Consider the following 24,658-nt stretch of genomic DNA (forward strand, 5'->3'; position numbering starts at 1 on the left):
TCCATGCAAGCCTTAGTCTGCTGGGTTTTGCTCACTGTCCTCCTTGTCATCATCACCACCCTGTGGAGGGCAATATAGCATCTTGAAGTCCAGATGAAGAACAAGTTACAGGATCATGAGTGCTGTCTTTATCTTACTTTGGAGGCACAGTTGGGAAGCAAGGTCAACCGCATTTCAATGTATCTTCCCATTTTTAACTCGCAGTCAATCCAGCACAGAACATCTTTACAGACCTTCCTCCCAAGATTTTGCAGAGCCTTGATATAACTCTGGGATGTGTGAGGCAGAGTTGGCTATAATAACCTTCTTTAGAACCAGCTACAGAAGCCGATTTTCCTTACGGGTAACATTAAAGTTGGTGTTTTAGAGCCATAGTAAATAAAGACTATCCATTAATGAATCCCTAATCTGAAAGATTCATTATCAATTGAACATTAGCAAAACTCCAGACTAGATTATGAAAATAGTTTACACTGTCGCCTCCCAAAGAAGAAAACCACAGACCATCTGCTAAAGGCACAGTAGGTTTCAGCTGTATTCATTACATCCTCGTCTGTCTTCCTTATCGCATCACATTCTGGTCGCGTTGCATGTCACTCCTCACCTCAGAGAAAGGCAGGAATCAGCAATTACCTCAAAATTATTTATAGCAGCATTTAGCATTTTCTCCAAACTGTTTTAAGATATGCTCCCTCTTACCATAAGCATGAAGTGTGGTTGCTGTCTCTAATCAGACTCTTCTTGTCTATCACAATGGGGGAATTTCGTGTACCCCTTTGTAAAGGCCACAGTGGTGACTTTTGGATATTGCGTGATTTGGTTTCCTTCCTTTTCGGTCAGTACATGCTGTTAGGTATTTCAAGAAACCTCAAGAAACCCAGGAACCGAAGTTTCATGCTTAGCAAAGTTGCTGTAGAGATGCCATCAATTTCTAGTCCCATTAAGTGCAATGGTATTTCACATCTGTTCCATTGGCATGAAGTTTAGTTAAAAAGGCATCCAAGCTGAAACGTATCCAGACATTGCTGCAATAATATTTTGTTCTTTTATTGTATGTTATGTCATGCAAATCTTGCAATATTATGTCATGTCATATACTTAATTCTGGTTAGTCTCAGGTTGAGTCAGGGTGACATGCTCAATTAGTGATGAGCATATGAGGTTTGCTGGAGAACTTTCTTAAATTACCTACTCACATCTTAGGCTTTCAACTAGTCATTTGCTTGGAAGTTAGAGCCAGTCTAGGCCTGGTGCTCTTGGCTGCCTGGCATATTTGAGTTGTGTTGGTGAATGTGAGATGTTCCCTCTTATATGCTCTGTTGTATATTTGTGAATGGTGCACTTTGGTGCTAAGTACTGTTAGGAGTAACCTGATAGCAACTTTGTAGCATATCTTTGAATGAATGTGGGATGCTCGTCTAAAGCGTAATTTCCTGGTAAAAAGAATATTAGATGGCTCCTTCTGGATATTTTTAATCTAACAGCCATAAGGGACGTATTGTATAATATCGGGTCTAAAACAGATGATCAAACACATGCTACACTAAGCAATTCAATTTAAATTATGATGCTATATTCCTTTAGGACAGCTAGCAGACTTCCTGTTAGTTCTGGACATGCAAGTTGCATAACTACACATCCTGATATGTGTGATCAGAGGTTTTCAGTGGAATCCCTTAATTATCGGTTACAGTCATGACTTTCTCTCTATTCTCCACCCAAAGAGGGTTTAATGGGTAATGGCTGCGCTGATTGTCATTTTGCACATTAAAATGTAAGGAGTTTCCTATGCCTTGACAACTGGTTAATTTCTTCTCACTCTCTTTTAAAGGTGAATCAAGAGCCCATGCTAATATGCAGAACAGGCCAATCATTTGGGGTCTAAATCATCTAGGGAAAAGCCTAAATTCTACCAGTTCAGGGGCCTGGCCACATCAATGCATGCTTCAAAGGGGCCTCAGATGAGGACACTTGACTCTTCAATGGATAAACCTCTTGTATATCTGTCTAAGCTCCTGTAGGGATCAGAAACAACAGCAAGGTAATTCTGTCATCTTCGTTGCTTTGTAGTATCAACCACATAAGTGGTCTAAAGCTTTTGCTGCACCACCTCCAGGTACATGGTGTCCTCAGTTAAGCCTTGGATCTTGGTCCTCATCATCTTCAACAAGCCTTGCTGCAACAGCAGTAATAGAGTCATCCCATAGGTACAATGGGTTTCCCTTGGCTCTCAATAGTTAAAGCCACAGATGTCTATCTGGGAATAGAGGTCCTCCTTAACTCCTTAACTATCTAGAAAGAATGGTCTCGGCCAGAGGCAGCACAACCATCTAATTGGAGAGAGTTTCACAGAGGTTGGGTTCTCTGCTTCTTTCTGCTTCTTTGTCCATCTCATCCAGGGACACACAGACACGCACATACGCAGACAAACAAGTGATTGTATTGACACATAAGTTAGACTTATTTGCATCAGTGGGGAAGCACATCTTCCAGTTTTCAGCTTGCCCTCACTAACCAGGGAGGCTTGGGCATGTGATGCCCAGTCGCTGCAATTGCCTACAGGCCAATTTATGTGTTATCTATTTATTTATTTAGGGTATTTGTGATGTGATACTAACTACCGATTGGGAGCTTCAGAGCACACACATGAGGAATCCTGTTGAACTAAGAATGGCCAGAATAGAAAGGGACTTTAAGTCTAAGTCAATAGATAGACCCACGAAACAATAAAAAAGATGATAAAGTCTCAGTTAGAAAGTATTCAGAGTCTGGGTGTTAGGACGGACTGGTCTTATGGGTCTGTCTATTTTTATAACTTTCATCTAATCCAATCCGAGTTAATCCATATAACCCTCCACAGACTTCGCCAGGCTTGGGTCCCTTTACACCTGTAGTTTCTGTTTCTGTTTTGTATGCTCCCAACCTGAGCATTCTTTGTTCCACAGTGCTCAGACTGGCCATTTAGGCTTTCTGTACTTGGAGTGCAGTTGGAAGGAAATAATTGTAGGAGAGTAGGGTCTGCTTCCTATGGTCACCCCAACTTTTTGCTGTGATTCTCTGTTTTTTTACTTTAGTTTGGCTGTGGGCCTGCTAATCAGACCCACAGCCCAGCTGTTCTCTCTCTAAATTGATACCATGTACTTTAGGTACCAGATTGGGTATTGGGTCACCTTTGTGAGCCCCTGTATAATGTACCCTAGGAACCCAGGGCATAGGTGCATCCAAGGCCTACCAGGGGCTGTAGCATGTGTTATGCCAGCCCTGGCTGGCCCTCCAAACTGACACCACAGGCTGATCACTCAGCTTGGGTAAGGTGGTGTAATCACCTTTTACTTAGATATAGTATACCTATATCTACCTTATATATAGACACATATGCACCTATAAGTCACTCCTATGGTAGGCCTCGACAATCCTGGAGGCAGAGTGCTTGGTTTTATGTGAGAGGGTGCCCTAGCATGAGCTGAGCCCCTCTGCAGCTTACGAAACTATCTCCTTATAGCTGTTCTATGATATAGCCATACCATATACTCTTTTTTTTTGTTTAGGAAATTTTTATTGATAAATTTAAAGAGAAAATTATACATATGTCATAAAATAATGATGCAAATTACAACAGAACATAGTGTTTAAAACATATGTATAAGAAAGAGGGAAGTATAGAACAGGAGATAAAAGAGAGAGAAAAGACAGAGGGAAAAAGAAAAAAAGAAAAGGACAGAGGAAAGGAGAAAAGGAGAAAAGAAAAAAAAAAAAAAAAGTGGAAAATCCATAGGGATAAAAAGTGGGATTTAAGGTGTATCAATCAGAGGGGAGAGTTAGAAGATAGATAAGAAGTGAAGGGGAGCCAAAGAAGATCAGATTTAATTTTTAGGGGAATAGAAGAGGAGGAAGCAATAGCGATCCTGTGTTCATCACAAATGAAATTCCACCATGAATGCACGGAAAGTTTGGAATTATCCTTCCAACACAATAAAATAACTTTAAATGCAAGAGCAATAAACAAGTCCAACAATTTAGCAGAAGAGGATACAATATCAACATCATCTGATAAAGAACCTAGAAAGACATTCAAAAGCGATAAAGGAGAGGAAAACTGAAACATTGGCATGCAAATATTCCAAACATCATTCCAGAATGACATAACTGGGCGGGCTTCATATAACTGATGTTTAAGTGAACCTAAATCTTTAGAGCATGACCAGCATAACGGGGATGAAGTCGGAGAGAACCTATGAATACTAACAGGGGTAATAACAACTCTATGATAAATAAAGAACAAAGATTGAGTAATACGAGTAGAAATAGATATTTTAAAAAGTTTGGACCATAAACGATCCCACAACGAGACAGGCAATGAGATGGTAAGATCATGTTCCCAAGCAGTCTCAACATTTGATTTAAGGCGACCCTTAACATTTGAGGATAAAATAGAATAAACAAGAGCAGCCTTAGGCAGGGAAGTGGAAAATAATGGGTACAGTGGAGTGGTGGGTGTGTAAGTGGGAAAGGTATCAGGACGTGGAAGAGAAGCTAAATGAGAATAAAGGGCAGAGGTTATAATAGTATACTCTTTAAGAGACGAAGAGGTTAAGTGATACCTATTTTGCAGTACATGAAAAGGAATAATAACATCACCATCAAAGAACTGATGAACAAACATAATATCCTTCTCTTTCCAGTATTTAAAGTAAAATGATTTGCCTTTGTATTTAAGAAATTTGTTATACCACACAACAGATGCTAAGAAGCATTGGAAATGGGACAGATTAGAAGAGAATGCATTATAAAGCAGTGTTCGTGAAAAATTTACAATAGGGAATTTAGTTAGAAAAGAGCAATTTGTCATAAATACAATCTGCTGAAATGAAAAATCTTTAAAAAGGGAGCGCTCAAAGCGGACCCATTTAGGCACAGGATTATTCACATAATCATAAGCTAGTGAAAATGATTGTTTAATTTAAAAGGCGGAATGATATGATTTAAAATTAGGGAAACGAACACCACCCTCGTTTTTAGGGCGGGTAAGTTTCTGTAAAGCAATACGGGGGTGTTTAGTATTCCACAAACATTTTGTACAAATCGAGTTAATACGGGACAACTAAGAATTAGGGATTTTGAAAGGGAGCATAGAGAGAACATAAAGAATATGGGGGGTAATCATCATTTTAATCGTATCCAATCTGCCCCACCAGGAAAGGAATAAGGGGGACCAAATTTGAAGGAGAGATTGGAGTTTTTTTAACAGGGAGTCAAAAGTAAATTTTAATGTATCAACTAAGGACGAGGAGAACCATATACCTAGGTACTTAATTTTGGAGGGACACCAAGCAAATGCAGTATCATTAAACATATACTGATAACAGGCTGAATTCAGAGGCAGGACTTCTGTTTTGGATAGATTGAGCTTATAGCCCGAAACGGAGGAGTACAAACGCACTTCATCCAAAAAGTGTGGAAGGGAAGAAGTAGGATCAGCCATATACACCAGTACATCATCAGCATACGCAGACAGCTTAATTTCCATGGATGGTAGTTTAAGGCCAGCAATATTGGGGTTTGACCGAATACGTTCTAAAAAGGGTTCCAGACATAAAACAATTAATAAAGGGGAGAGAGGGCAGCCTTGCCGAGTACCTCTAGTTAAAGAGAAAAACTTAGAAAATTGATTATTAACAAAAATGCTGGCTCGGGGAGATGAATATAGGAGCTTAACCAGGGAAATGAAAGAGGGACCAAAACCAAACCATTTGAGGGTATGGAACATGAAGTGCCTATTAATGCGGTCAAACCCTTTTTCCGCGTCTAAAGATAAAGCTGCCATTGGGGATTTGAGAGTTTTACTATGAACAATAACATTGGAGAACATACGGGCATTATCTGCAGCCAGTCGACCCTTCACAAACCCCACCTGGTCAGTTTTAATTAAACAGGGAATAATGGATTCAAGGCGAGTAGCTAAGATTTTAGCAAAGATTTTACAATCATAATTAATTAATGAAATAGGGCGGAAATGTTTGCATTGTGAATGATCTTTATCAGGTTTAGGTAATATGATAATGAGGGCATCAAGAAAAGACCCAGAAGCCTTGGCATCTGCAATAAAGGCGTTAAACAATTGCAGGAGTTTTGGAGCAAAAAAGGCATGAAAAGCAGAATAAAATTCAACAGGCAGCCCATCAGGGCCTGGCGCTTTTGAGGATTTAAGGGAAGAGATGGCCCGAATAATTTCCTGGAGGGTAATATTCCTTTCAAGTAACGCAAATTCCTCAGTAAGAACAGAGGGAGAAGGTAGATTATCAAAAAAAGAGGATACATTTATCTCAGAAGGATGTGTATCATCGGTATATAACGATTGGTAATATTGATGAAACACATCAGCTATATTGTCGTCAGATGAAACCAACTTATTGATCGAATCATTATAAATAGGGCCAATATTTTTACGTTCTGACTTGATTTTTAAGTAGTTAGCCAACATTTTCCCCGCTTTATTTTGACCACCATGGAATTTGGATTTAATTTTAATAAGAGTATTACAGGCTTCATTAGTGATAAGTTTATTAAGGTCAGATTGGGCATGAATTAGTTCCTGAAGAGCAGACTGGGATTTGGAAGTAAAATAAGAATGTTCAAGCTCTTTAATTTTCAGACATTGGGCCTCGTATTTCCTCTTGTTAAGCTTCTTTTTCTTGGAGACATATGATATAGTAAAGGCCCTAAGTGCAGCTTTGAAAGCATCTCAATTATTGGGGATAGAGGTGTCAGCTGGGTCATTTATTGCAAAAAAATTCATTAAAAAACCTTCAATTTCTTTCATAAAAACTGTGTCGGATAAAAGAAAAGAATTTTAATTTCCAACGACTAAATTTAGACGAAATGAGGGAAAGGTCAAGGGAAGTGTAAACAGGAGCGTGATCAGATATAAATATGGAACCTATCACAGATTTCTGAATAGAAGGAAGAAGGGATTTACTGACAATAATGTAATCAATTCTGCAACGGGTATGGTGCACATTAGAAAAAAAAGTGTATTCTAGCACATCAGGATTACACATTTTCCATGAATCAAACAAAGGACGAGAAGCAATGGCAGATTGAAAACTCTTATGGGATTTGTCAGGTTGAAACTTGCTAGAGGACAGTCTATCTGAAAAAGGGTCGAGCCACTGGTTAAAATCACCAGCAATGACGAAGTCTGGACAATCAATGGACGATATAAGGACTTCAACATCATCCCAGAATTTGGGATCAGGTTTAACCGGGCCATAAATATTAAGTAAAACCAACGTTTTATTTTGGATAACAACCTTCGCCCTTGCCCAACGTCCTTGATCATCATTTTGGGAGGATACAATTTGAACATTTAACGCTTTATGAAATAAAATAGCAACCCCCCCTTTTTTACTAACAGCAGGAGAAAATACTACTTGTCCCACCCATTGCCGCTTCAACTTGAGAGATTCAACATCAGAACAATGCGTTTCCTGTAGAAAAACAACCTGTGAATTAAGTTTAGACAAGTGAGACAATACCTTTTGGCGCTTGACAGGATGACCGAGACCTCGAACGTTCCACGAAACAAAATTACACACGACGGTAGAGGAGAGGAATGGGTGACAAATGGAGTAGACACACTGCAAGGAGGTAACTAAAAAAAGGGAAACAACAAACAGCCATTAAACATACGAAGACTCTTGAATTTCAGCTTGATGCGTCTTCCCCGTACCTTGCCCGTTGGCTAGTGGGCCCCCTGAAGACTTTTCTTTTAAACTAAACTGCTTTCCTGGTTGCTCCAGGCTTGCTCCAGCCTCCTTCAAAGGAGAAGTGCCACAGACCTTGCTGGTCTGCAACTGAGCCAATCTCACCATCCTGCATGGGTTGCGGTTGCCCTAGCTTGTTGGGTCCAATCCGGATACGGACACCACAGTCAACTAGATCCTTTGTGGGACAGTTTGAATCCAGCGCCTGGTCATCGTCAATGCCTCCTGGACCTCGTGGCTGAAGAGACTAGCTCACCTTCTTCACCTTCAAGCACGCGATATCGCCTGGTTCCTTCCTGGTTCCTTCCTGGTCTCTGGCTAGTGACCCAGACTCTGTCCGCTCTGCTTTCAGGTTCTTCACATCATCGATCCACCCTTGGATCCACCCGGACACTTTTCCTCTGGTCGCCTGCAGCACTTCTTTGCAGATCTCCATAGAAAACGACGACGAAACCCGACTCCAAAAGGCACCTATGCACCCGAATTCCCTGGGTGAGGTAACACGAGTACTCCGGTGCTCCCGTGGGTCTTGACTCTCGAAGTGTCCTAGTCTAAAGGGGTTTTATTGTAGTCCAACCGGAAGTGTCCTTAAACAGTAACTTTGTAACTTCTTTGTTTCCCATTATACGTCAATGGTAACTCGCGACTGTGTTTAGACACTGCACGTGTCTCCTGTGAGCCTCCTACTTCCTAACCTTTGGTTATTTAGTGTAGACACAGCGATTCTACAGGCCCTGTCTAACTCTCAAGTGGTTCTTATACCACTTCCCTAGTATATGGTTTCTGAGGCCCCTAGGGCATAACTGTATTTGTGCAACTTATCGTATGCTAATTGAGTAACTTGTGATGTACGTTTACCTCTTACCTCATAAAGAGTGCAGAGGGGTTGTGTTTAGAATAAATACACATATATTTGATATATACCTTGTGTGGTGTCCTTTCATTTGGTATTCAAGGGATTATAATTGGTCAAATAGTTTGCTTCACATGCTCTCTGAAGTCTTAGCCTATGATTGCTGGTCCATGCTACCACTAGGATAGCTTGTCTATAAGGTTGACCTTACAACCACCATCAATAAGGGTTGATTAGATGGGTGCAAGGTGCCCACTAGAATAGTGGACATCATATGCCAGGCTAACTTCTCACAATAATCAAGATACAGAATTATACTCATACTATTACAGTGCACCTATAAATTCGGCATCAGAAACACTTTTCCAGATGGTGTGTGGGCAAGTGACAGAATCCACAGAGTTGTTGCTCATTTTCTATTTGCTTATGAATGGTTTGATGAAAGAGATCTCCTTTCCACTCAAAAAGTCAATGGGTAGACGCGCAGGCTTTCAACATACACAAAACAGAAGGGTGGAAGCACAGGGAACCACAGATGGTCTGTCAGGGTGTGGATGTAGATTCCACAATCCACAAAGCATTCAACGTCTGTAAGACAGAATCATCGACCTACTGCAAGCAGCTTTTAATGGCCACAGGATGGACAGGGATGACCTAGAGGAAAACAACATTTTGAAGTGTGTTTAGTTCTAGAGTCCACATCAAGAGTGTTTTGTTCAGTCGTGGATAGTGTTATGATGTCAGTTTTGTGTGTGGATAAGCACTTCTAGAAAGTGAGGCGTCAAGTGTTCCGAGAGAGTTAGTTACGCCTGACTACTTTGAGAGGATCATTGCCAGGTTGTGTCCTCCAATGAATCTTATCAAAAAGATGACTGGCGTCCTGTGTTCACCCAATCTTCCTTACAATTTTTGTTGCGGCGATTTATCACAGTGACATGTGTGTGTTAGGAGTCATCACACAACCTGGGTGATCCTGGTGTGAGGTGCGAGACAGAAGCCGAACAGTGTGGACATGGGGTCAAGCCACAGCAACGGTGGAGGAGTCGTATGGTGGCGTGAGACGGTTGTGGGACCCTGTATTGGAGAATTATTAGTGGAAGGTAGTATAATTCTTCAATAATGTTACCTTTGAGGTATCCACTGGTGGCCCACTATGAGCGCTTGAGAACAAGCGCATGTGGAGAGAGTGAATGTTCAGCTGCGGTAGCATTCCAGGTAAAAGTGATTGACGTTATATCCTGGCCTGCTGTAGGAGCATCAATGAACAGTGATGCTCTTCACATCGACGTGACACCATCTTGGGTGTATATTTCGGCCATTCAACACCTGTGCAGGTTATTGTTTACTGCACAACTCCGCTTTCTGCCTACAGTTGAATTTGGGAGGGTATTACTCGCACAAGATTAATCTATGTCCCAGAGGCCGTGGGAGGAGGTGCAAGCATTTGTCAGGGTGATCTTCACACTCATTGTTGGTGAATGTTGTAGAGTTTGGCTAATTGCAGGCAACTTCAGCTGTGATTTGCACACCAATGGCTTTCCAAGCAACTGATAGCGGAATCTTGCAGCTGTGTTCGGTAATGCCTACAATGGATTTGGTTACTGCCCAATACGTTTGATCGCACACAAGGCTATTTGTGTATTGAATTAGTGTGCATTACTGCATTGACTTGAACATAGCATTCATCATTTGTTTTTGCATTTAGTGTATATTGTGATCTTCACTTTTATTGAATAATTATACATTTTACGGCCATTTTACGGCATTTTACTGGTTGAAGATAGCTTCGCAGAGTAACATTACAAGTCCACCATTTTTCTTATCGCAAATAGGGTCACCTGTTATAATTTGAGAGGATAGGATGAAGATGTTGGAAAACGACATTACAGCTTTAGATGGGCATAACTTGTCACCGGCTCGAAAGAAGTCTCTTTTGTTAAGTGCATTGGGTAGTGATGGTCAGCACCTTTTCAAGTATTTGTCGGTGGCAATGCGTCTTAATGGTCAGCCTATGGATAATGTGTACAGAGAAGCACTTCAAAGGTTGGAGATCAGATTTGCGAATTAACTGAATCTAGTTATGGCAAGATATACATTTTACACCCAACCCCAAGATCAACATGAAACATTTAACAAGTTTGTAGAAAGGCTGAGGGAGGTGTTTGTCAAGTGCCGTTGTGGAACTATGACTGATGAGCTAATACGTGACCAACTTATTGTTCAATGTCAAGAAAAGAAGATTCAGAAGAGGTTATGGGCGGTGAAGGATCCTTCTTAAAGAGGCTGTTGAAATGGGGACAGTATCTGAAGAGTCACAATGTTGCATGAGGGACTTGAACAGAAGAGAGAAACTACTGTGACTATGGTGATTAATGATAATCAAATTATGGAAGGGGATGTCAATGCAGTAAAAAAAAAGATGCTAAATGGGGTGCTTCTTCTTTGTCAAGGAATAATGTGAAAGAATGTACTCGATGTGGGAGCATGAATCATATATCAGACTCTAAAAGGCATTTTGCAGTCAATAAAGATTGCAAGAAATGTGGACGCAAAGGTCATTATGCACACATGTGTAGGGAGTGCAACAAAGATGGCACAGATTGTAAATGAGTGAGTCTAGTGGAGGCGGCAGATAATTCTGGATACAGTGACAGGATCTTGGTGGTAGACCAGTGTGTAAAAGAATGAGTGGATGAAAGTACCTTGTCGTGAGATAAGAGAAGAATATGTAGATCTACAGCTAAATATAGGGTGTGAGGTGTATCTTATGATTGATTCTGGATCAATGTATACGCTCATTCCAGAGAGATTGTTCAGGGCACATTGGATTGAAGGTGGATTGTGACCTAAAGATATTAATCCTGGTGTTTATCAGGGGGAATTCATTGATTTATTAGGATACATGGTTGCATGCATACTGTGTGAAACGTGGTGCATAGAAGGTAAAGTGTATGTATAGGTGGATAGTGCTCCTATTCTAGGATGGATGCACAATTCGATCTCAATATCATAATTGACGCTAGGGCACCTAATCAAGTAATGATTGTGGTAGAAGCTCAATTGGGAGATATATTGAAAGGTGCTCAAAGAGACTTTGATAAAACTTTAGAATGCTTGAAAGGGAATGTGCATAAAATTGTTAGGAAGGAGGATGCTGTGCTGAAACAACACAAACTCAGGAGGGTGTCTTTGGCTGTGAGAAGTGAGGTTAAATAGTTATTGAATGATATGTTGCTGAAAGGCATATTTGAATCTGTGGAGGCTTCTCCTTTGGTTCCTCCAGTGATAGTTACCCAGACAACTGATGGCCGCCTAAGGTTCTGTGTGGACTTAAGATCCTTAAATCAGGATATTTATACTGACAGATTCCCTCCCCCAAATATTAATGAGCCGTTATCATCTGTGAAAGGTGGTATTTCTCAAAATTAGATTTGAGAAGTGCTTTCCATCATATTAGACTATATGAAGACTCCAAAGCTTTGACAGCAGTCATAACGTCTGAAGGTACATTGCAATTCACTTCAATGCCATCCGGATTAGTGCCTGCTGCATGTGAATTTCAGCGTATGATGACGAAAATATTTGAGAAAATGGAAAATGTCTATTTTCAAGATGACATTTTGGTGGTGAGTGAAATGGTGGAACAGCACAATGACATCTTGAGAATAGTTTTGAGAAAATTGGAGGTCAGGATTGTACATTATTACCGGAACAAATTCAATATTTTCGATACACGATATCTAATGGTGATATTAAGCCTAAGAGGTGTTTGTTGGAAGCCTTTCCACGTTGATAAAGCTCAATTGAGGTCGTTATTAGGCCTACTAGAAAATGATGCAAAATGTGTGGAGAGGTATGCACACAAAACGGAAAGGTTAAGAAAACTATTGCGCAAAGGGAATATAATTTTGTGGGAGGAGGAACAACAGAAATGTGTTGACAGTATTAAAAATGAGATTTGTGATACAGGGATTCTTAGTGCTTTTGATGTAAAATGGAAGTCTGTACTCACAGTGAATGCCGGCGCCACTGGGTTGGGAGCTGAGGTGTCTCAAATACATGGAGGAAAAGAAAAGACAGTTGCATTTGCATCGCACACCCTCACACAGGCAGAAAGGAACTATTCTGTAATATAGCGTGACGCTTTAGCTGCTGTGAGGGTACTTATGGGGGCTGCATTTTGCTACACGGACTGATCATAAGCCCATGATCAATATGTTGCCATCTGGAGGAGCAGGTAGGGGGTCAGCAGACTGGAAAAGTTAGCTACAAGACTACAAGAATACATATATGGGGTGGAATTTATTCAGAGATGGAAGAATTCACAGGTGGATTACCTTTCAAGATTGCCATTGGATTGGAAAATGGTAGATGGACTGGCTATGAGGAACTTTGATGCCGAAGAAGCAGTAGCATCTGTTCAGGATGTGGTTTGTAGTGGGTTAGTTCCTTTCACGAGTTTGGAATGAGAAAAGGAAATTAAATATGATGTTGTTCTTAAGGCGGTTATCAAGATGATCCGTAAGTGTGCTCAGTCACGGCCGCCATGGCTCGCGGGTTGCGGGGCAGGCGGGCAATTCGCACAGGGGTAGGGGGGGATAGAGTTGCACATTGATTTATTTATAGTTACAAATAAATGTAAAACTTAACACAGCGTTGGGACTCACGTCTTTGCTGCTGCTCTTCTCCAGGCTGAAGCAAAGCCAGGCCCCACAAACCAATCACAACGCTGCAATGCTGCAATTTGTAGAATCACTTTTCAAGAAGAGTGAAGGTGAAAAACTCAGTAGCAAAATTCCAAAAGTGCTAGAACTGTCATAGTGGATCACGTGAATGCAAAGCCAAAGCTGAGACCCAACACAACACTTAGGAAGCGTCAGACCTCACCTCGTCGCGACTATATCTTTTAAGAAATCATTAGTAATCATGTGTTATTTCATTTATTATTTTACGTGCTATTTATGTAGTTTTGTGTATATGGCAATATTGTTAGGGTTTTTATTAACTTAATACAATAAAGTTTTGGTGATGGTGTGTCTGGTCTGTAACAGGTGAGGACTTGAGCAGGTTAGATGGGACTGCCAATCCCATTTATCGATACTATGTATTTGTTGTTTATATGCAGATTTTGCAAATGGATAAGACTCCAGTTGGTGACCTCAACACTGGTAACTCCTCCCTCTGTCCTCTATGATTATAGGTTCCTGGCCACGCCCTGGCTGAGGTGGACTAGTTTGATAGAATTCTGGCACGAGCGCCCCCAGGCCTGGAAGAGGAGGAAGGAATGAAATTGCTGTCAGTTTGCTTGCTCTGCCTGCTACTGACCAGTCTGGCCCTGCCCCACGCAGAGAGCCGCATCTACCAGCGCTCTATGGATATCAGAAGTAAGTCGGAGAGTTGTTCCTTCCCGTACAGGAGTGGCTGAAGCCACGATGTGGGAGTAAACCCAAATTGTGGAGTATAGGGAAAGGTAAATCTGTAGCACTCTATATAATAAAATGCTACTCTAAACAGGTTGTTTGTAAACATGTGCTGTAATCCGATTACCTCATATTTATCAAATGTTTCAATGCCTTTAAAGAAATGCACAAATCTACTCCAGAATTTCAACTCTCAAACCTTGCATTGCCTCTCACAACATATCCACCTGAACATTTATTAAATGTTCGAAATATTGATTCTAAACCAAAATGTTCAAATTGTACTTTGGAACATATTTGAAGGAAGCCTCGGAAATATCATTCCCAAATCAGACTTAAAAATCCAGACTTTACCATTCTCATTTGAAAAAAGCAACACTAGAATCCAGAGAGACACTTTAGGTTGTGGTGGCAATAGGGGCTTGTAAATATGCCCCTAAACCTTTTAAGCTAAGAAATCACCGATATCACATGGTGCACTAACTAGCTTATTTTATGAAGGGAAGCTGAATTGGGTGCACTGGAATGAACCCAAAAATGTTTACATGGTGACAGCGATACTGCTGCCTTTAAAACACAACTTAAAGGCTATGCTCGAGTGATTGGGTGCATATTTTGGACCCCAATATATCAAAAGAGCTGTTTGTTGTTTTTTGCGATTGCATGTATCCCATTGCTTCCAGGTTGGCACACCCCTAGGTTTTTTTTAAAAACCCCGTAAATTATGTTTATGACAGCCAGGTCAACCAGCTAGAGATGTTTTTGCTATCTCTGTTTTAGAGTTTTCTACTGTCCATTCCAAAGGACCTGGCTGCCACTCATCCATTTTACAATTATTATTGAAGCTAGTTTAATATGCCTTTGCTCCCAAGGAAAGCCTCAGACTTTCCTATTGAACCCTGAACCCCTACTGTCTTTATAATCCTTGTTCATATGGGGCCAACCGACCCGTGTCAACCTATTATTACATAAATATAGTAAAGTATCATACCCTTGAAGTTTAAGACTGCAATAGCAAAGCTATTTTGTGCCCCTACCAGCGAGGTGTCCAAGGTTCATATAGTACCTAAGGCACTGTGTCCATAATGAAGAATTTTTATGAGGCTCTATTGAGAAGCTTCCTAATGCTAACATTGGAACTCAGGGCCCTCAACTTTATAGGGCAGACTAATTCATCATTCACTCCAGTAACTTTGGTACCATCTGCTACTGGTCTTTAGTCAGGTAAATAGATGTCATCATGTTAGGGATACATATTTGGATACCGATGACTCAACCATGATTGTATAATCATAGAGTTCATCTGCAATAGCAATGCTTCCTATTACAGGATGAATGGTCATAGTGGCTAGAGCAAAAACTCCAGGAGCCTTGTTGCTATCCCATGCCAACCATTGGCAGGTCCTCTGGTCGCATTTTAAATATGAGCTACCCTTGATCTTCGGACCAAGAATGTTTTTTCAGGGAACCTGGAAACAGCAAAGTGCTAGATGTAGGTAATTGAAATTTACTGATTCTAAAATACCGAATTTTACCGATTCATATTTTAGAATCGGTAAATGCTATGTAGCTAAAAAAATCGGTATTTACCGATTCAGTAATTCCCATTCATTCCTATGGGACTGGAGGCCCATAGGAATGAATGTGAATTACCGAATCGGTAAATACCGATTCAGTAAAATAAGGAAAGCTTCAAGGGTGGCGGGGTGTCACATTGACATCCTGTTGCACCCCTGAATAGTGCTTGTGTGCACATGTGGCACACGTACATGCCCTAAGGGCATGTATGTCTGCCACATGGCACTGTTGAAAATGCACAGATTTGCATTTTCAAAGGTATTCGGTATTTACCACCAACTAATAGTTGGTGGTAAATAACGCACAAAGCACAACAGCACTCCTAAAAGTGCTTCCTATATGTCATTTACCGATTCAGTAAAATACTGAATCGGTAAATGATGATTCGGCAAATGCCGAATCGGTAAATACCGATTCGTTATTTACCGAATCCTCCCCTACATCACAATTGGCTCAATACCGGTCTGTAAACCTGAAATTTACCGAATTTCAGGTTTACCGACCGGTAATGGGCCACCTACATCGGGCCCTAAATCCTGAACACCCTACCTAACTTCTAACCATCACTACATTCAGAACATAGCCGCTACCTGCCCCATCCTTCTAAATGACATCACAGAATTGACCTGCAAGGCTGAAGTCACATAAGCTCTACTGCTGCAACAGTAGATAATTAGCTGCTGGACTAATTCACACATAAATACCCACTACAATGTATATCTCCCGATAAAATGTATTGCCTCACTTAAAGAAAAAAAGTGAACCTGGACCAAAAATCTATTTAAGATGACACACTTAGCAAGACGTTGCCTTTCACCTTGAAGCTCAATGGACTGCTTTTAATTACAAACCACTGCAAAAACATACTTCTAGAGGTATAATGATAGCTTTTGAATTAGAATATGTCATTTATATAATTATGATGATAGGCCCCTTCCACATTGCATCTTCCAAAACCTCAACACAGGGTCCTACACGTAGGTTCAGAATTTCTACGGGCTTACATTGCCATTGCCTCATACAGGATGAAGCAAGGCAAAACACACCCTTAAGTTAGACTTACTAAGCCACTCAAAGCCTGTGTGTGGCCTATAAATCTAGAGTTACATAAGGCAGCGCAAGTCGCTGCCTTAAGTTACACAGAATTGGGAAGGAATTACATGGATTGAGCGTCGGTGTTCCCACGCATCCATCCATGGATTTTTGCACATTCCCAGATTTACTAAGAACAGAAAACCTATAATGCATCAAAATGCTATGCTACCTTAACACGCGCAAGAGGAAAAATATGTTTATTTAGCCTTCTTTTTTCTAATAATTTTTTTATTGTAATATAAGTACAGCAACAAAAGACAGTAACAATCATCTTAATTGGCTTATTGTTACAATTGACATGTCGTACGCATATCAGGACATTCCCCTTCTGTTTTTTGTTTTTGTTTGGGTATGCCATCTCACTCTGTTTGTCCTCTCCCCCTTTTACAGGGCACCATCATATTTCTGTTATAATTCATCCTTATACATCTCCGGATAGGAAATTGCTGCTGACCGGCAGACAGACCATCCCTCTGCTCTCATTCCACCTCCCCCAGATCTTCGTCCAATTGTGTGGGCAGACCCTTCCCTCATAGACCACCCGTTCTGCTTGCATGCACCAGTCCATGTAAGTTTCCCAGACGTTAAACGCAGGCCGGAGCCAGCCCCCCACTTGCATGCTATATTGCGTTTAGTTACTATAAAGCCCAATGTGGCCCAAAGTTTCTCTCCCACTGTTAGGTCAGTTTTCCCCCAAATGTTTAATAGACACCCTTGGGGGGATGCCTCCACCTCCTTGCCACATAACGTCTGTATGTGGCCCACAATCTTGTTCCAGTATTCTCTTATTTTGGGGCAGTCCCACCATAGATGTAACACAGTACAATTCTTAGGACAAAGTGCTGAGCCGATTCTATTCATTTTTAGGGCTTGCGCCTAGCGTTGCAGTGCGCAGCACTGTTCGCGCAGCGCAAGACCTCTTGTACGGGGTTCTGAAAGCTGACCACACGCTTGTGCATGTGTTGTGGTTTTGCTTGCCACGTCTGCCATTGGCTTTCACGAGCTTTTTTTTAAAAAAAAATGCAGCACGCAATTGGGCAAAGGCGGGTGCATGCCCGCCTTTGCTCCACCTATTCTCACCGGTGTCTAGGACTCGCAGCAGCGCACGTTCGCCTCGCTTCCGCACTCGCTGGACCCTGCTCCTCTGTGGTGCGCGCGCACCACTGGTTTCGATTCCCACATTGTCACCTCTGTGGTGCGCGCGCACCACTGGTTTTCATTTTGTTTTGCGAGTTTGCAGTGGTTGCATTGAAGGCACCTCCGGCTGGCTCTGGGATTTCTGCCATTGCAGTTGGACACGGAATCCGGCGATCACGCTGAGCTTTCAGCGATACTACTTAATTAGTCAAATCTCTTAATCCCGTTTACCATATGTTACTGCTTGTAACATGCCATTGTTGCAGACTTTTCATGTCAGGCACTCAACTTGTGCTCGGAAAACGGAACCGTAATAATTAAAGCCCACCCCCGAACCGTGAATATCTGCTACAACTGTGAGTCTCATGCAGGGGGCACAATTTAGGTAACTCTGCTTGTTCAGCCGACCCTCTGTCCGAAGGTGGAGATTACAGCCCTTGCGTTTGCCGTCACTGGCCCTTCTAAAAGTATTCTTTATTCTTTTGCCGTCACTGGCTCCCTTTGCCTGCTCTTCTGCCGGCGCATATAAATGTGGCCTCCCTTTTGTCTGTCTGCATTTACATCGGAATTAAAAACCTGTGTGGCCCTTATAGGTCACAGCGTCTTCGAACAGCCGTCGTGCCTAGCTTTTCATTCTTAAGACGTCCATACAATTTAGCACAATTAAGTTGGAAAACTAACTTACTATTCAAAACTACCTTATACTTAAACTGTGTAAACACGCGCATGCGTGTATAACTATACTTCAATGCATGTTTGTACATATATAACCTATCTGCAGTGTGTCCATATGCTTATGTGGACATAATTATTTTCGATCAGCTTACTTATTTACGTTTCTATAGGTCTGTAATGTGTGTATTTCCGTGTATGTATGTGATATGTATGCATCAATACATCTCCATCAGTTAACATGTACCTATACATAGATGTTTTCTCTGTAGCAGTTGTAGATGTATATAAAGTGTGTATATCTCAACAGACAGTGAGAAGAGATAACTTTATCTAAAGCAGATCTTTCCATCCAGAAAACTCATTTTTTTATTCAAAATGACTTGCTTAATCCACGCTCACTTACCATGAGTAAATGGTGCATCGGCAGTAATAGGTGTATACAGGTGTAAAACCATTTTTAAACATCCTCTAGCACAACCCACTGCTCAGAGGTCAGTGCGAGCACTAAGGGTCTGTGTATGCGTGTTTTCAGTTAGGCGTGGGAGCTGCGATTAAAAGGCCGGGAATGGCGTGACACGTTTTCTAAGGAAGCCTCTGTACTGAGAAAAGCGGCTCTGCCCCCGAGCCAGTGATACAGTGATACTGCTCACTGCAGCTTTCACTGCACCAGCATTATTCTTGGCAGTTCCCAACAGGTAGTTGTTTACCAGTTCAGCCAATACGATTGTCAATGAGTTATTCGAAACACCTAACATCAAAAGCACAAAGCAAGCTGCACTCCTGGCATGCGTTGTATTAATGTGAGGTTGTACTGAAGAAAAATCGGCGCCAAGGCGGCTCCGGGCAATAGGAAGAGCGATACCCCATGTTGCAGCATTGCTCGGTAGTGTTATCAACCTCTTATGCTGGGGGTTGTTTGGTCGGGATCACCCTTCTAGGGAGTCCTATCCCCTGCTGCTCGCTGGGATATGTTTCTGTCGTCATCGATTGAAGGGGTGCCCTAGAACTTGCTGCTTTCTTAATATATTTAAGGTGTATTTCTGTTTCACCTGAAAGCGGCCTCTTTAGTGGTTCTGCTTAAACTGATTTGTTGTGGTACAGATTATTGGCACTAGTGCAATCCATTCTACACAGGCCTTTGTTTTCCATAAGCTATAGTAATTTTATTGTATCCCGATTGAACAACAGATTTAATGGCTTGTCTGTGTGCATTCTGCTTTTCATATTTTGCTCAAAAACCCTTTAATGTAGCTCAGCTCAAAGGTTATACTTGAGTGTTCATCTTTGTATTATGAAACGATTTGCTGTAAAATGAATTGATGATATTGATCTAGTTCACCCTGAAGAGCATCCCACTCCTAGTTAATATAAAAAAAATCTATTTTGTTTCACTTTAAAGGAAGCAGCTGACTGGATCCTGGTAGCTAAGGCCACTGGAGTCAACTTGAAACCTTGGGATTTCATGGAAAAATACTCTTGTTTTGGAACAAAATGTTGTACCTCCCCATAGAGTCACCCATATTTGCCCTTCGATGGAAGTTAGTACAAGAAGGACTATCTAAGCAGTTACACTGATATCTCCTACAGCAGCCTGAGAGATGGAGAGAAACTCATGGGGTTTGTAGTGCCTTTTCTGAAGGTCTTGGTAGTTGTGATGGCCTGATTTACTTCCAAAGGCAATACAAAGTGATCCAGTTGCTTCATCCATCCATGCGTCTGTCGATGAGTTATTGGGGACAGCTTAACGTACATACTTGCAGGAAGCACCACTTCAAAAGCTCTTCCCCGCAGTGGAGCAGCAACCACTGTGCTCTCCACCACATTTCTTGGTACAGTAAGAGCTCTGGATGGACAAGGAAGTCAGCTTGGTATGAACTTCCACCCCTCAACAAGTGTGGCTGTAAGATACAGCTTGTGCCTGGAAGCCAGATCACAATATACATGTTGCGGCCTCATTACTCCACCCTCCTACTTAGGGGTAGTTGTTGTAAACTTTCTGCCTCGGATAGCGTGTCATGTAATATTTCTTGTACACTCCTCTGAAACTTTAACTGTTCAGGACAGTGCGCCCAGGTTGGGGGGGGAGGGCGGGCGGATTAGGCTGCTGTGTACAAACGTGGCTATCTAAACTCGCGTGTAAAGGAAGTAGGCAGCAAGCATGCATGTCTCCCACCTGCACGTGCATTGTAATCAAACGCTACTGTGAAGTTCTGAGCAGGAGTGTAACCGGGTGCTGTTATCCGAGTTGTATTTGCCGCAGGGTCAGGCTATAATTCTTCACCTCCTACTATGCTATGCACCAGGACTAAATTGGTTAAGAGGTGGTCTCAAAACACTAGTACATACAGTTGAATTGTCTAACGCAGTGGTGAGAAGTCATTATGGGACTGTTGGCTCAATTAATCTGTTTTCAGAGCAGAATCAAAAGAAATCAAATTAAGCCGGGGACAGAGCTCCTACAGTAATCTACGACGCCAAAAAACACAGTGCTCTGAACTGTCAACTGCATTGTTTGTGCTGCGACGTTCTAACCAATCAGCTGTGCACCGCCGACCATGCACAGAAACCGCTCCTGTTCTAGGGTTATCGGAGTCCCATGCTAAACGATATTTTGCTGTTTGGGCACTCCTTCTAATTTTGCAACACGGACATTAGTATCCATCTGGTGAGTTTATGATAGCGCCATAAGGCAGATGCCTACAATGGCCCTAACTTTGCACCGGCCACGGGCAGCAATTACAAATCATTCACCAGTTCTCTACCTCCTCCCCGCCCCCCCACACACACACCCTTTCGGACATGTACATGTTTATTTAACTGGGGTCTGAGGGTGCACAACAGAGCAGACCATGAAAAAACATTGCCATTTACAATATCAACAACTTTAAATGTTGCAAATGCGAGACGTATTGCATTGCAAATGCTTGTTACTAATGTGGTGAATGTATAATATGTCCTATGGAGTAGTTTCAGTTGGATCAGCCTAAAGCGGAACAGTATAGACGAGAGTGCCTCTAGCCACTCCTCGTCATCCAACTTCCCTATGTCCTCCTCTCATTTGGTACGCATTTTCTCTGGTGTTCCAGGGAAATTATTTAATATTTCCCAGTATGTTAATGAAATTGCCTTTTCATCTAAATAGTCAACTAGGAAACCATCTGAGAAAGAGGTTGGGAGATCTGTGCCCCTTGGGATGGCTCGTTGCAGTGCATGCCATATCTGGAGGTATCGGCAGGTCTCAGTGGGAGCCAATCTTCCCCCCACCTATAGGTCGGCAACTGGGGAGAGACCAATCAGATCCTACTTGTTAAAGCCTCGTTGGCCCCTCAATGGTCCCAGGCTGCTCGAGTCCCATAGTGGCGTGGCTAGAGTTACCTTATCTTTCCTCCCCAGTGCTGTTGACGCCAGGTGCCATATTTTGACCGTCGTAGATGTTGGGGTGATCCGTGATGCCGCCTGTTTCCCACCATAAATGGCCTTAAGGTAGCCCAGGGTCTCATGTTATGCCTAGCCATACTATTGGCTGTCTTGTCTTGGGCTACATGTACCCAACGGTTAAAATTACCATGAGTTGTGCTGCACAGTAGAAGTATTGTTACACTGGAAGCGCAATCCCTCCATCATACTGACTGCTGGTCAATTTGTTTAATGCTAACCGTGGAGTTCCTTCATCCCAGAGAAGTGCCTGTATCTCTGCTTCAACTGCTTTAAAGTACCCAGGAGGGACCAGGTATGGTGTATTTATACAAATTGGGGAAGTGTCATTATTTTCTATAGGGCAGCCTTGCCTAATAATGACAGGGGTAATGTCCTCCAATGCCACACATCCTCCTGTAGGCGGCGTAGTGGGAGGGGGGGGTGTCTAAATTGCGATTGTAGAACACTGTTGGGTCTACGGTTACATAGATTCCCAGGTATTTAAATACTTCTGTCACCACACAAACTGTACAGGTTCTGGGGAGGCACAGCCAGGCACCCCATAGAATGTATATCAACGATTTATCCCAGTTCATAGTGTACACTGAGTGTTTTTGGTATAAGGTGAATAGTGAAGCGTGTATGGAAGTGTAAGGATTGCCCAAATAGAGGAGAATATCTGCGCAGAGGGAGATTCTATCTTCCCCATCTGCTGTCTATTTAAGTCCTCTGATAATAGGGTCGCTTCGTATCCAAGCCTCCAGAGGTTCCAATACCAGGGCAAATATCAACAGGGACAAAGGGCAACCCTGCGTAGTTCCACTGTGAAGTTTAAAAACCGTTGATTGTCTCCCGTACACCATCACCTGCGCCAGGGGTTTGGCGTACAGGACCCTGACCCATGTCAAAAATATGTCCCCAAAACCCAATCTCTCTAGGACTGCGAATAAAAAGGGCCATTCTATCATATTAAACGTCTTCCTAGCATCCAGTGACATTACAACGGCCTCTTCCCAAATGCTCTCGGCTCTTCCCAACACTCCTTAGAGAGGAGCCTTAGGCTGAGTGCGATATTTCTACCCGGCATGAATCCTAATTGGTCAAGAGTGAATCAATTTATGCGTCATCGGATCCAGGAGAGTGGCCAGAACTTTAGCTAAAATCTTCAGCTCTACATTAAGCAGAGATATCTGTCTGTATGACGCGCAATCATCTGGTGGGTTGTCATCTTTATGGATTTTAATAATATTGGCCAGTCTTTGACTATTTGGCAGCGTCCCCGCTTTGACAGTTTCTTGAAATATCCGTAATAGATACAGAGCCGTTGTGGAAGCTGTTACTTACATAATTCAATCGGCAGGCCGTTGGGGCCCAGCGCTTTACCGGTTTTCAATGCCCTGCAAAGGCGTCCGCTATTCCCTGTCGGTCTCTAATTTGTCCCCCCATTCCTAAAGTGATTTCAAACACCCATCTAGAAGCTTGTTCTCTTCTATCAAGCCATAGCAGCAACCTGCCTGCCCTGTCACCCACTTTATAGAGTCGATGTAAGGTGGCACGGTGATATGCTCTGGCTTTCTTCTCAGCTATATATCCCTGTATTCCTCCTGTTTAATTTGTAACCTATCCTACCCTTATGGGGTATCTGACAGCAGTAGTTGCTTATTTGTCCTTCTTATTTTCTTATTCTACAGCACACCTAGAAAGAGAAAAATGCCTCTAAGTATTGATTTTGTGCAGGAAGGTGTTTCTTCTTGCACAAAAACAATCCTGCCTGTAATGCAGGCTTCCTAGAAGCATGGAGCAAGGCAGTGCTTAATTTGTAAAATATGAAGTGCAGGTGCTCAAACACTTCTAGGAGGCCACCCCCACTTCCCTTGGCTCCACCCACTTCAACCAATGGCTCCACCCACTTACTCTAGTTGCTCCACCCCAGTGCTTAATTTATGGAAAAAATAAGTTTCGGGAGGAGCAGGTCGGGAGCCACTGTATTATTTATTTCCAAATATTATTACGGTATATGCTGCTCCATCTAGAAAAGAAAATACTGCCTTTTGTCACTATTAGAGTGATGTCAGATGGGATGTACGTCAGTACAACGCAATCATTTTGATCGCGGTACTTTACGACGCAGCCATTACAAAGCAAGTTCTTACAACGACTTGCGTTGGAGGGCGCTGGATTGTGGATTAATTTAATTTTCTATTCCAACTCCAGCCCATGTAACAGTAGGGAAGGTGTTGGAATAGAAAATCAAACCATTCCTTTAAGTAAGGGCGCCCTCCAGCGCAAGTCGTACTAACGACTTGCGTTGTAAAGGCTGCGTCATAAAGGTTGCGCGTTGTAAAGGATGTTTCCTGTCAGGGGCAGGAAGGGGAGAGGTGGGCGGAAGTCAGAGAGTGGGGGAAGGTGCCTGTTCCAGAAGGCTGAGTCTGCCTTGGGGACTATGCAGCTTTTAAAGCAGGAGGAACTAGATTACAACCGGGGAGAACGATATTCCATCATCAGCCTTATGCAGGAGCATATAGCTGCCACGGTTCTTGATTGCCATGTGTGACATTTTCATAATTTCAATGTAATTAGAAGTGACAATTCAACGATTATGAGTGACACTTTCTTGCGAGCAATATAAATATTAGAAATTACACTGGAGAGTGAGGCTGAGGCACACATAGGTCACAGACAGGCTGCCTGTTATTATTTCAAGACTAGTATAGCAGCCT

At 42.2% G+C, this 24,658-nt stretch overlaps 1 protein-coding gene and 1 long non-coding RNA gene across 2 annotated transcripts in view; one reads left to right on the forward strand and one right to left on the reverse strand.

Annotated features, from left to right (window-relative positions):
* The window catches only part of LOC147731290 (uncharacterized), a 201,067-nt gene that overhangs the window by 139,225 nt on the left and 37,184 nt on the right, over positions 1-24,658 (reverse strand). The window lies entirely within an intron of this gene.
* Positions 1-24,658, forward strand: part of PRLH (prolactin releasing hormone) — a 75,983-nt gene that overhangs the window by 40,993 nt on the left and 10,332 nt on the right. The window contains exon 2 of the mRNA XM_086958719.1: positions 13,817-14,000. Coding sequence (XP_086814845.1) covers positions 13,901-14,000 — 100 coding nt within the window. The 5' untranslated portion in view covers positions 13,817-13,900. The remainder of the gene's footprint in view (positions 1-13,816; positions 14,001-24,658) is intronic.

Source organism: Lissotriton vulgaris, chromosome 2_1 (assembly GCF_964263255.1).
Source record: "Lissotriton vulgaris chromosome 2_1, aLisVul1.2, whole genome shotgun sequence".
NCBI classification, from domain to species: Eukaryota; Metazoa; Chordata; class Amphibia; order Caudata; family Salamandridae; genus Lissotriton; species Lissotriton vulgaris.